Source organism: Folsomia candida, unplaced genomic scaffold, assembly GCF_002217175.1.
Source record: "Folsomia candida strain VU population unplaced genomic scaffold, ASM221717v1 Fcan01_Sc015, whole genome shotgun sequence".
NCBI classification, from domain to species: Eukaryota; Metazoa; Arthropoda; class Collembola; order Entomobryomorpha; family Isotomidae; genus Folsomia; species Folsomia candida.
The window spans coordinates 3,039,042-3,052,848 of NW_019091207.1; the positions used below are offsets into that span (position 1 = coordinate 3,039,042).

General features: G+C 33.3%; 2 protein-coding genes across 2 annotated transcripts; both read left to right on the forward strand.

Annotated features, from left to right (window-relative positions):
- The first annotated feature begins 1,664 nt into the window (after positions 1-1,664).
- Positions 1,665-5,767, forward strand: LOC110856239 (serine/threonine-protein kinase pdik1l-B). The gene is made up of 2 exons (XM_022104711.2): positions 1,665-3,653; positions 3,935-5,767. The coding sequence occupies exon 2, from the start codon at positions 3,941-3,943 to the stop codon at positions 4,883-4,885; it is 945 nt and encodes a 314-aa protein (XP_021960403.1). The 5' UTR covers positions 1,665-3,653; positions 3,935-3,940; the 3' UTR covers positions 4,886-5,767.
- Positions 5,768-5,953: 186 nt separating this feature from the next.
- On the forward strand, positions 5,954-8,002 carry LOC110856288. Its single transcript, XM_022104769.2, has 2 exons — positions 5,954-6,654; positions 7,870-8,002. The coding sequence occupies exons 1-2, from the start codon at positions 6,384-6,386 to the stop codon at positions 7,944-7,946; spliced, it is 348 nt and encodes a 115-aa protein (XP_021960461.1). The 5' UTR covers positions 5,954-6,383; the 3' UTR covers positions 7,947-8,002.
- Positions 8,003-13,807: the final 5,805 nt, after the last annotated feature.

Here is a 13,807-nt window from a genome sequence, read left to right on the forward strand (position 1 = left end):
CGTTATCTAATATTTTCTATCAGCATATTCTCGCTTAACAATTTTGTTTTAAGTTTGAGCCGAAATTAAGAATTTCAGATTCAATAGCAGATAGCAAATTAAACAGGTTACTACTAACAGACTATGTAAATACTAATGGTGTCGTCGTAACGGCTCATAAATGATGTACAAATTATTTAATAAAACACTTATTTAGGATTATATTTTTATTAATCAACACGTAAAGAATTACGAAGGAATGCAGATTTGGTAAAACATATATTCAGTTTGAAGAATATAAAAGTATAATGAACCCTCCGAGAATTTGTATAAGTGCATGAACCGCTTCTAAGAATCTTTTCAGCACTGTCAATCATTGCCTTAATCTTATATTTAATATTACGACGTGAAAGTTCACAATTTTGAGGGAAATAATTGTGAGCAAGAATGTGGTTTCCCATCGCAAATAAAATGCCGCACAACTAAATCACTTCGCTTTCACGGAGAGAAAAATTCAAAGCATGGATGAAACTAGCCCAGGCGTATGATATCAGTTGCACAGACCCGGTGTTAATCGTCACCGAACGGTTAGCATATGTGATTTCACCAAATGGTGATAATGTTTTTCATCGAATGGTGATAAATCTTGTCCGAATGGTGACAAACTGGCACAGGCTGGTGTTAATTTTACCACTATTAGGTGATGTAACGATGAGGTAACATATTTACATAGTCGCATAATTTCCTCAACAGAAATACATATTTCTCATATTCTGTAAATGTGCGAATTTAGAAATTGTATTCGTCACATGGGACCAGGGTTCGCTACCCCGGGTTTTTGTGGGTTGGGGTTTTTGGGGTTTTTGCGGGTTTTTGTGGGTTTTTGTGGGTTTTTCCGGGGTTTTTGTAAGATTTTGAGGCAGATTGAAACAAAATCCCTTAAACTACAACGTAGATCATTGCTAATTAACTTTTCTGCCTCATCTTGAAATTTTGAGAATTTTCATTTGCGACTTGAATTTCCAAGTATCATTGCATATTTCCAGGTTTACATGTCAAACATGAATTTTCGATGTAATAGTCCAAATCAATGATAACGGTTAAAATTTCATGTTAAAATCGTATATTAAATTAGTTTTTCTCTAATAAATAATTTTAGGAATTCTGGTTCAACCTGCCCCAAAATCTACAAAAACCCACAAAAACCCACAAAAACCCAAAAACCCACAAAAACCCCAAAAACCCCGGAAAAACCCACGGGGTTGGGTTTTTCTACAAAAACCCCGGGGTTTTCCGAACCCTTCATGGGACGAGACGATGCGGATGTATTGATGAAAGTGCCAGATGTTGCTGGTTGATTTTGATGGAGTGGTGAAAATTGTTGTGGCTCGTTTTCACTTTCTCTGTCACAATGGGACAAATGAAAGCAGTGAAAGTTGATCTAGAGCCAAAAATATGAATAAACTGAGAAGAAAATATGTATTTTCCGGAGTTTATTCACAACTTTTTATATGTCAAACCGCATTCTGCATTCCATTGTTGGGTCATAGGTTCGACACGGATCTATATAAGCAATATTATATTTATAAAAAAATGAGTAGATTTAAAATGACCCAACTAATATGTATACATTTATCTTTATTATTGTTCTTTCAATGAAATCATAATACATAAATTTAGTTCGAAAAAGCTAAACGACCAAGCGCCGTACATAAGTGTCCCTATCGGAATTTAAAAAAACTAACTAATACGTACCTACATAAGTACTTATTTTGAAGTCCGTACCATTTGCTCCAATCTATAAATAATATTTAAATCATTTATGTCTAACAGTTTGTAAATGGCATCGAAATTCAACATGTATTTCTGATGATAAAATTCGAATTTAACAAATTTTTATAAATTTATTTTTACAAACTTTTATAGATGTATTTTTACAAATTTTTATAAATTTATTTTACAAACTTTTATAGATGTATTTTTACAAATTTTTATAAATTTGAACAAAAAATCTCTAAATCTGGATTACATGGATTATCAAAGCTAATACACATTTTTCCATCTTCACGTTGTAAGTTTGGAAGAAAACTTGCACAATAATTTTAAAAGGTTTGAAAGTATTCAAATCTAGCAATCTAGTTTGAAATTATGAATATTGAGGCAATTCAATGGTAACTCGTAAATTCGGTAAGTTTTGTAAAATAATTTTACATGCTTTTACAAAATAAAGAGACACCCTTGATCTGAGAAAACTTATAAAAACTTTTGTAAGCTAATTTTCCTCAGAAATATTTGTAAAATTTTGAGAAAGCTTGTAAGGTTATAAAATTTATGGATTTTACAATTCTACCAAACCCCTGCGTGAATCCCCTTAATATTTTTCGCGACAAATTGCCGAACACCTGGTTAACTGCAAGGCTTAGAGAGTATTATTCATAACTTACTTTCTCCGTCAAAATGGGACAAAGTGAAAGTGAAAGTTGGCCTAAAGCCAAAAATAAAATAAACCTGAGCAGAAATATTAAGTGTTTACATTTTGGTGAATCTATTCATCCGAACGAGCAGTTTTCATGAGGCAGAGTGCAATTTATAAGTATTGCTCCATTTTTCAGTGTCACTTACATATGTATGTAACACCATTTATCAGATAATACAACATTTTCAGAAATATCTACTATGAGAATACTCACATTAACCTTGGCAAATTAATTAAGGATAACCTGCGAAGTTTTGCAAATTTGCAAGACTTCACTAAACTTTTGTTGGAAAACGGTGAGAATTTTTTCGCAAATTTATCGAGCAACTATGGGCATGTTTTTATTTGGCAAAATAATTTCTCAACTTCATTCTCACCATCACCAGCAAGAAAAATTACAGAAACCATATCAAAATAGGTGTTTTTACAAGTTTCTTTGCGAGATTTGCAAAATAAATTTTTTGAGCTTCGCAAATTTGCTAAATGTACATATTGTAAATAACATATTATCTTGAGTACGCCTCAGTATTCCTGCTGATATTTTTAGTGGACGAAAGAAAATTACTCGACAGATAATATTAACAGAAGATAACTGAGCGAGTGAGTAAGATTGGGTAAAATTTGTTCCAAAATTACGAAAAGTTTACAAATTGCACTCTTTTCCAAATATCTAAAAAAAATTGTCCCTACTTTCATCGAAAACAACGTTTTCACAGTATATACGTACCAATTTTCAGGTTTTTATTTACTAAATAATTTCAGATCTAGGAATAACGAAACGTATCCAAAATGTGTTCATGCAATTTCACACAAAGAAATGTAAGAAATATCAGTTTTTCAAATTTTTACTGCATAAACATTGTATTTTTAAGATAAAAATACAATCGTTCTCGTCACATCGAATCCCATGCATTTATTACATAACTCGACTCACAATTTTTAATAATTATCACCCGCACGATATTTTATCAGGTGACAGATACATAAATATATGTAAGCTTATCCCCTTATCGATGAGCCATTCTTTCCTGCGAATTTCCACTTATCATCACCAACGCACCCGTTGATGAACCTTTGATTCATCGCACTGGGTTCATTTCCAGTTAATCCATCTCATTTCACACATCAACGTTGAATTTTGCATAAATTTCGTTTCACAGTTCTTTCACCGCTTTAACGTTTCCCGGAATTCCTACCGGTATATAAATTATTTTTTCTTAGTTTATGCTGTTAGAAATCTGGCATAGTCACGCAGGAATTGATTTCTCGGTATTAAAGTTGTACCGCTTGGTATTAAAATTATACCGGTTTCTACCCATTTCCTACCGATATGGTAAAACTTTAATACTGGGCTATTACTACACAGAATTACTTATCAATACCACTTTCGTAAAGTCATAAATATATGAATAGCGCTTGGTATTATTTTAATACCGGATTTTTAAGAGTTTATATAATTTTGTCCCTTTTCTCCCTCAGAAAGCAATGGCTGAGCAGTACATGCAACATCTCACCATCGAGAAGATCCTTGGTGCCGGCTGTTTCGGCTTCGTCTTCCAAGTCGCTCACCCCGAGAAGCCCCTTTCCGCCCACAAACTCTTCTTGGCCAGTTCTAACTCTGCCCAAAATGATAACAACCCCACAACCCTTCAAGAATTTGAACGAGAAGGCAACATGCTTGACATGGATCATCCCAACGTTGTTCATCTCCACACCATTGAAGTAATTCCCGTCCGTATCAACATTCTCGAATGGTACAAAAATTCTCTACCCGAGTCCGAACACGGCACCGTATTCGATAGACTGACATACCACACATTTGGACCCAAAGTGGAGCGAAATTTCCCCATAATTCGCATCACAATGCAACTTTGTGGGCCTTCCTTGAAAAAATGGCTGGAATCTGCAACCACGCAAAATACTGATGCGGATTTCACCTTCCGCCGCCAAATTGGCGAAGGGCTTATCAACGGATTAAGATATCTTCACGAAGAAAAAAGCGTCATTCATCGCGACCTTAAGCCGGACAACGTCTTATTTTCGAACGGTGACGGTTTCGTCCTGCCAGTAAAAATTGGTGATTTTGGTCTATCCCGACCCTTCGAAGGGGAAGGATCAGGATCAAAAAGTGCAGGTGTTGGGTCACACCTGTATCGAGCCCCGGAAGTTGGGGGGGAACACGATCCGTCAGCAAGATACAGCCAAAGAGCGGATTTGTTCTCATTGGGTTTAATTTTGTGGGAAGTTTTTGAATTAATTCCATTGAAAGAACGATATACGCTTTTTGATGAGTTGGTTAATGACAGGGATGAAAATGTTGTACAAGATAATGATATCTTTCCACGTTTGAAAGATGCAATTATTGGTCTTACTAAGAAACATTCGAAAGATAGGATTCAGTCTATCGCTGAAGTTGATCCGTTTTCCTAATAATTAATTACTTTCGGGAAATAATATGCATTTTGCATTAAAAAATCCTCAAGTATAACATTATCAAGATTAATGTATTATTTAATTAATAATGAAATGTAATAATTAAGATAGATATATACAATGAAATAGTGATTTTTTCGCGCTCTAACGATTTTCGAGTTAGATGGCTTAAAAGTTGCGTAATATTTAGTAGATCAAAAATCCGTAATAAAATTGGGGTGGTCCTCCAGCAGTTTTCGAGATTTGAGCCAAAATGTGCGAATTTTTTGCTAATTTTGAGAAATTAAAGTTTTGACCAAACCTTTGCTTTAGAATGGCTCCAAATAATTTTAAAAATTATTTTGGACCAGAATTTGGCCGCTGCCTCGACTTCGGACCCCAATTTTCCGATATATTGAACTTTGCAAAATAATTGCATATTCCGTATTAGTTTATCCACGATCGAATTATGGAATTTTGGTTTGCATGGTAAGGTAACCCATAGGTCTAATCATCGAGCTAAAGGTTTAGATAGAATCCGTTATTTATTCCGAATTTTTTAAACGAACTAGTAATGTTGTTACTAATTGGAAATTATGTAAATATGCATGTATGTAACTCTTCGACGTTTGTTATTGTGGCCTTAAATTTGGAGAGCGCAGTTAGAACACATTTGAAAAACAAATTTGAACGAAATCCAAATTATAATATGAATAATGAATTTCTGTTTAACATTACAACTAATGCCTGATACGTCCTGTAGCCAATTAGAAATTTTGAAATTAATGCAAAGTTTTGTTAACCACTCGGGATGTTGTTAATGCCGCGTCGACTTGTTAATAAAAGCGATTAGCACGGCAACTTATCTAATATTTTATGGCACTAGATAAGACACTCATATAAATATGAATCGTCACGTTATCAAATCACTTGAATAACATTCAACTCAAACATCCTGCCTGACAAAGCAGCACAAACTTCGTCACATCCATTCGTCACCAAATTAAGCACGAATTCACGGCACTTGTTTAAACATATGTCATACAATTTAAAAAACACCAGATTGCATCAAAGCGCGTCTTACACTTATCCTATGGCATTACTTACGCTAGCTTAAACTGACTCATGTTATCAAATCTGTATTATCACTTGGATAACATTCAGCTCAAAAAAACATCCTCTGCCTGACCAATAAAAGGTCTTATCTATCCTCCACATTTATTTCATTTCACCATCTCCGCAGACACTGTTAACAATCTGGTATAGTCAGGCAGGTATTGATATTATTGTATTGGTATTGGTATTAAAGTAATTCCTGTCCAGAAAAAATTGCTACCAAAACCTTAATACTCAGCTATTACTACACGGTATTACATGTCAATACCACTTTGGTAGAGTCATAAATATACGAATATCGCTTGGTATTATTGCAATACTCGATTTATAAGAGTGTATGCATCAACAGAGCCAAATTACGTACATATTTACAATTTCATAGTTTAGCAAAATAATACTAATGGGGGAACCAGTTAATATAATAAAATACGCCAAAGTGCTCATTGAAGATAAGGATTTTCTCAACAATTGGGAACAAGTGAGCGACGCGTTAGGAATACCGGCTCGGGACTTGTACTCCATGAACAACAAAGTCATCAATTGCAACGCGACGATGTACGATGTTGCAAAATGGATGCTAGAATCGTGGCTAGGTCGCAAAAGCGGCGAGATCGCAACGGTGGAAAATCTTATTCAAATTTTGGAGAGAGAAAATCTTCCAAGTGCTGCAGGTACGGACATACATTTTTATGTAAAGTTTACAAATATCGTCAAGATTGAGGCAAATCATGAGAAAATTTCATTTTGTAAAATAATATAATTTTGCAAAAGTTATATTTTAATATATACAGGCACACATTTTTTAAAAGATTGAGCGAAATCACGGTGCTGTTTCATTTCGTGAAATAATTTTGATAATAATTTTGCAAAAAAATTAAAATTCATACACTGTTGGAAATCTGGTTACCAGATTCTGGTATAGTCACGTGGGTATTACTCTCTCGTGTAGTAAAGTTGTTACCGCTTGGCATTAAAATTACAGAGATGTTCCTAAAGTTTGCTATATATATGGCAAAACTTTAAACTTTGACCTATTACCTCACGGTATTACTTGTCAACAGGGTTAGGAAAAACCCGGGGTTTTACCTCGAAAACAACTACCCCAGGGTTTTACTGGGTTTTATTGGGTTTTACTGGGTTTTACTGGGTTTTGGGGTTTTACTAGGTTTTACTCAATGTTTGGGGTGAACTGTAAAAAATTGCAATGTTACACTAATTTGTTAAATTAATGTATTTTTTCAAGATTTACTGTAAAACTTAATGCAAAATGCCAGGAATACCCAAAAAAACACTAATTAACACATGATCAAGCTCCAAGTGAAGCTGTAAATTGGGATTTCTGGATCATAAATGCAAACTTGAAATAAATATAGAAATTCACAGAATATTAATCAGAGTACATAATTCGAGTTAAATAAGTACTAGCAAATTGATTCTATTCATTTATCTATTTGAATTTTAGATAAAACCCAGTAAAACCCCAGTAAAACCCTTTAACATAGTAAAACCCGCTGGGTTTAAACCCGATTTGCGACCTAGTAAAACCCAGTAAAACCCCAAAACCCCAACCCAGTAAACCCTGGGGTCGGAATACCCTACTTGTCAACCACTTTGATAAGTCATGTATGAATGAAAACGGCGTGGTATTATTTTAGTAATATAAGTAGTACTATATATTTCCAATAGTGTGTTGCTTACGAGAATTTCATGATTTTCTTGCAAAATTTCACAAAATTTACATCATTTATCAAAATTTGAAATATTAATCAAGATTTGCTAAATTTTTCAAAGCATGGCAATTTGTGCTAATCTATTGGCGAGATTTTTAAAATATGTACATATGTCATCGTTGTCGTCGCGAGTAAGCTAATTAATAATTTTACTAGATCTTTTGAGGGACTTTTCGAAACGCAATGATGCAAACCAGGACCTGGACCAAGTCGAAAATGAAGGAGATCCATAGATTACTGAATTGTAATTGAAATAAGTCTGAATAATTAAAAAAATTATTTTATTGAATCCAGATAAGAAGATCTATTTTAATTTTGACGTTGCTAATTTCGTGTTTTTTTATGATTGGCGTTTAAATTGATAAATTTGTGATTAAAAATTCGTTCGATTTAATATAATTCATGCATATATTTTATACAATTTTTTTCATATTTTTCGCAGCCCGAGTCAAACAATAAAATGTGACCATTATTTATAAAAAATTGCAACTTACTTAAATGTGATATTGGTCGAAGTTTATGGGAATATTAATTTATTGCTCGCTATATATTTCTACACGATATAGTTGAATCGCAACCGAAAAGTTCGTTAAGTGTGTGCATACTAGAGTTTTACATTATCAATTTGTCATGACATTTTGGCATGTCATAAATGTCATAAATGTCAGACATTTATTTTTATTGGTAATTATGACATTTATGAAAATTTGTCAAATTCGAAATTGTCAACTTGTCTGTCAATCTCGAAAAATCACGAATTCATCGCGATTGCGAAAACGTTCAAAAATATTTTTGTAGGCTTCGTGAAGTTTAAAGCTTGTCTCATCTTAAGTCGTTTTAAGTTTGTACGCAATTTTAATTTGTAGACCCAATAAAAACCTGTATAATAAAAACCTGTTTAATTAATGGCTACTAAACTCATTGTTGGAAATAGAGTAGGCTACGTAGTCGAGAATGAGTTGAGAGCGCCGCGTAGGTATTTTAAGTGGCAATTAGACAATGCGTGTTTTTTCCCTTCTTCTAAAAAAGAGCAAACTTCTTCTCAAGATTTGGCAGAGTAGACACACTTTTTGGTGTTTTCTCTATAATTGTTGATTTAGTTAAAACTTTAATTTCTTTGTAAAAGTGATTTTAATTGAATCATAATAAATTGTCTAAAAAGTTATATTTGTGACTTCAACTTTGTCCCAGGACTATTAATTCACTCCTCAACATTCACATTTTGAAGAGAAAACTCCGACGGGTAGTCGGTTTATCGTCGTTCTCAAAACTCATGGAGAAAGTGTAGACAGGGTTTAAACTAAAAAGTACGAGTTTGAACTATTAGAAAAATTGCAACTCAACTGCCAAATCAGAAGGATTAAGTTTGTCAGATTATTGGTTTGTTGCATAGCTGGCCAATTAAATCTAAACTATATAAAGCAGGTGAGTGTATCGCTGCTGGGTCGGTGGCTTTTTTGAGAAGTTAGCCTCTCCCTTTCTCTCTCCACTCTGCAGAGAGAACAGGAGAGGCTAACTTCACTAATGTTGGGGTAACGGGCTTATCGACGGGCCTATTTTGCACGTCAATTGACGGGCTTCTACACTAGTTCTACATATAATTATTATGCACCTAATAATCATCAAGAGAAATCTGCCGGTTAATGTAAAATAATTGAAAATGTGTAAATTAATTAACAACGTCAAATTCAATCAAAAAATTTGACGAGAACGTTTTCCTAATAAACAGTTATACACACGACAAAATAAACAATGGGGGTATTCATTACGCGTTTCGCATTGCAACATAATCTTGAAAAAACTTAATGGTGAACTAAATACTAGCCTTCAAAGTATGCAAGTTTGCCAATGAATTTTTACCTTCGCCTTTTGTGAATTTTTTTTGCGAGCAATAATAACTCGTAATGAATACCCCCATTATAATATTTGGGTTAAAATGGTATTTGCATAAGATGGGAAAGAAACTCAAATTTCAGCTACATTTTCTAAACAAAATTCTCCAGTTATTCTTGCCTCAAGACATTTCTCGAGCTTTGATAAATTTATATTTACTTTTAACTTTGTGGTGAAAATTATCCTGAAAATTTGACACTATTCGTCCCAGTGAACCCGAGTTGCCAGCATTTTATACGTATTTACACTCATCCATTATTGTCGACTGAACGCAATTTAAAGGTTCCGTCTCATAAAAACTAATATATTCGAGGTTACAAGTTTGACTCGATTGCGACCCACATCGTTCAGAGTCAAGTGTGACAATAATTGATTCCTAAAATGCTCCCATAAATCAAATTTTATCAGATATCGAACACCCAGATCGTGTTTCTTTGTTCGGTGAGAGCTTAATGGGTCTGACCCTATAGAGGAATGCCATACACTATTTGTAAACATGGGGGAATATGAGACTAGGAAAGTTTAAAATATTTAACACAGAATGAAATCGATTTAATTAGCAGATTTACTAAAATTTAATAAATTACGTAGTTCGGGAAATCTGAGACTTCACAAATAAACTACAACATAAAATCTAATTTCTTGATTTTTTTTTACAATTTTCGAAGTTATGAAATTAATAACATCTGAAATTTTGAGGCGTCCACAATTTTCTGCAATCAAGAGAAAATCACGACGGAGACAAGAGAAAGTGAGGTCAATATTTTGTAAGTGGGAAAAAATGACAATTTTTTTTAATACCCCTACAAAATAATATTTGCAGATTTCCTAAAATTTCCGAAATTTCTAACAAAATTCTGAAATTTTCCCTTTTATTTAATTGTCAAGCTTTTATGTACATAATCCTGGAGAAAGTTGTGTAATTATGCCAAATGATAATTTCAGCTAAACGAATTCGTAAGACAGGCGGACCAGAGAAAGTGAGCCCAATAAGTGCTTGGCTACAAAAATACAGCTACACAAGTTTTTAAATATCGGTACAAAATAATATTTCCAGATTTATTAACATTTCCGAAATTACTAAAAAATATTTTGAAATTTTCCATTTAATTTTTCAAGCTTTAATGCAGATAAGAGAAACTTGTGTAATTATGGCAAATAATAATGTCTGCTAAGAATTCAGAGGGACACGACGGCGAGACAAGAGAAAGCGAGGTGGGTGTCTTGTTGTGGGAGGATTTTAAGCCCACCGACGAAGGTGACAGGTTAACAGTGAGAGGAGATTTTTGTCGACAGCAATAAATTATAAGCGGAGACGTTGCACTCACAGTTCATGTCCAGACTTGGAGACCGAACATATTTTGCTTTCACCGAGATCATTTTTCACACTATGGCAAAAACATGACAATAATTTGAGGTTTTTTTTACAATAGAACACAAAATATTTGGATTCATGAAAAATCTCATTCTCCATTAATCAATAGATTCATTTCTTAAAACAAAATTGATTTATTCTATTAATTTAGTGTTCTGATATAATTTCCACACTTTCTTAATTTAGTAATACTGATACGTCATTATTGAAACGATGGAAAATTTGTAGGACACATTGGTTTGCGCAGATTTGATATATTTGAATCTTATAAATCACACAATTTGTGATATATTTGTTCTATTGAATATATTAAGTTAGGTTTACGCTAAATACAAAAATTCTACCTCTGCCCACAAATTGCGGAAAATTCATTGATTCCTGAAATTGTTCGGTTTTTATGATTTGGCACGCTTAAAAAATCAATCACCTGTGAACACAAAGGAATTAAATCCTTCATTTTTTTACAATTTCGTCCTTGAATTCCGTTGGCACAAGGAACGCTTCAATTATATTTGAGCAGGAAGAATTTAATAATACGAAGAAGGTGAAAAGTTTTTTTCACAGTAATGACACTTCTGGATGTGCTGTGAAGTCGGAAATGAGGGAAAAGTTGGCAAGAAAGTCTTACTTTTACTTTTGAGCTGTACAACCCTCAACTTTGGACTTATTGTGACGCTAAACTTTCTTTTGCAACAAGGCTTTGTATCCTTCGTCATTAAAGCGTTCAGCTTCTGCTCAGATTTGGGTTTGGTTGAAGTGGCCGACGATTAACAAGCTATATGAAGATGCTTTTGTCAACTTTACGTATTTTACCAAGATCCCGAGAAATAGTGAGCACATTATCGTTAACCTTTGTATATTTGCACATCTCTCAAATTGAGCATAGCAACAGCAACACAACTTGTCAAGTTTTGTGAAATTTCTCGAAACTTTGGGTAGGAAAGATTTAGATTTTTTTAAGCAAAATTATTCAGTAACTGGGCATGTTTTTATTTCGCAAAATTATTTAGCAAACTCATCTTTAGATAGAGAAAGTACAGAAATTCATGGAAACAACATCAAAATCGGCGTTCTTACAAGTAAAAATAGCTTTGCGAGATTTGTGAGATTTGTAAAATCATATTTTATGAATCCCTTCACCACATACATTCTTTGAGCTTCGAAAATTTTCTAAATGAGACATAAGTACCCGTAGTGAAAGTTGAGGACATGTATCACGAAATATTTTGTAATTGTACAAGTTTAACCAGAATTACTGTTCGTTCCGGAGACAAATCCTGACAAAAGAATTGCTTAAGTAGGCTTGAAGATAAGAATTGATGCAATATTTGTAGTAAGTGAGAAGAATGGCTTATTAAAATGTATAAAATTTCAGGAATTTAACACAAGTAAGTATGTATCGTTTGCCAAGAGTTGTAAGGAGACTGAGGTGTGAATGAAATGATAATGAAAATGCCGGATGTTGCTCATTGATTTTGATGAAGTGGCGAAAATTATTGGAACACCTGCTTATTTGCACTTTCTCGGAAACTCAGGCAGAGTAAAGTGGCAGTGAAAGTGTAACCATATCCCCAGCCAGAAATGAAATAAACTTGAACAGAAATATTATGGCAAAACCCTATCCAACCTATCTCTAGGAATATTTATAAATAACCTATAATTTTCCTTATTGGCGGCTTTATCTGTCTAAAACGGATAGGCAATCTTTAAAAAAATTGTATAGGTAAGACGCTAGATAATATTTCTCAAAAAGGTTAAATTAGAAGAGTTCCACTGTAGAAAATGGTTAGTATCTTAAAAACCCTAATTATTGATTTGTAATTATTTTAAAATATGTATTATATTGTAAAGATCAGCTTCTTTAGTCCTCATTAATATTACATCTGTTACAATTTTTTAATTATTACATACAAATATGGACACAAATGGTGTCCAAATCTTACAAAATACGTGTAATAATACATTTAATAATAATAAATAATTGTTACACAGGCAAACATTGAATTTTGAAACAAGTTTAACATGTGTTACAAAAGCTAGCAAATTGATTTTTGTCATTAGTTTTTTGAACATGGAGAAAATTAAAGTTTCGTAGTGTATGTAAAAAAAATTGGAGAGTGTCAAATTCTATGTCATGTCGATTGCTCTATTCGAGAAGACAATGGCATGTTTGTATGCTGTTGCCAATATGTTGGCTTGATAGAATTAGACATATGGGTATCAGGAAAATTTAAAGAAGTCTTCGAAATCCCGTGTAATTTAATTCTACTGACAAGGAACACTTATGACCTGTCGTTTGAGTCCAGGCTACCCACTATGTTTTTTAGAATCTACTAGGACCCCAGATGAAGGATTCATTCTTATTTCCGTGTAAAACTCATATTTGGCGCCGCTAAATTCGCCAAATTTCAATGTTTTTATTTTTGAAACCGCCATAACTTTTGAAATCCTGGGCGGATTTTCAAAATTTTTTGCAAAAATCATGACAAGGAGTTCAACTTTCGGGTCCCATGAAATTTTTTCCAACATTTTAGCTTTTAAATTTTCGCAAAATTTCGTAATTTTCTTAGAAATGAGGGTTCGTCGGAAAAATGCTAAAAATATTTCAAAAATTAGAATTTTTTATTTTATTTTTTTCTCATAAATTTGGACTTTTGTGATCATTTTAAGCATAAAATTTTGAAAATCCGACATAATCTGCTAAAGTTATGGGGGTTTGAAATTGGTCGAAAATGCAAATTTTTAAGTTTGGCGCCACGGCACGGCGCCAAATATGAGTTTTACACGGAAATATGAATGAATCCTTCATCTGGGTCCTAGTAGATT

Bases quoted from the DNA above. Each gene is read 5' to 3' on its own strand.
- LOC110856239 (XM_022104711.2), top strand. From the start codon at position 3,941: ATGGCTGAGCAGTACATGCAACATCTCACCATCGAGAAGATCCTTGGT.
- LOC110856288 (XM_022104769.2), top strand. From the start codon at position 6,384: ATGGGGGAACCAGTTAATATAATAAAATACGCCAAAGTGCTCATTGAA. The intron at 6,655-7,869 runs GTACGGACATAC...TAATTTTACTAG, and splicing joins AAATCTTCCAAGTGCTGCAG to ATCTTTTGAGGGACTTTTCG.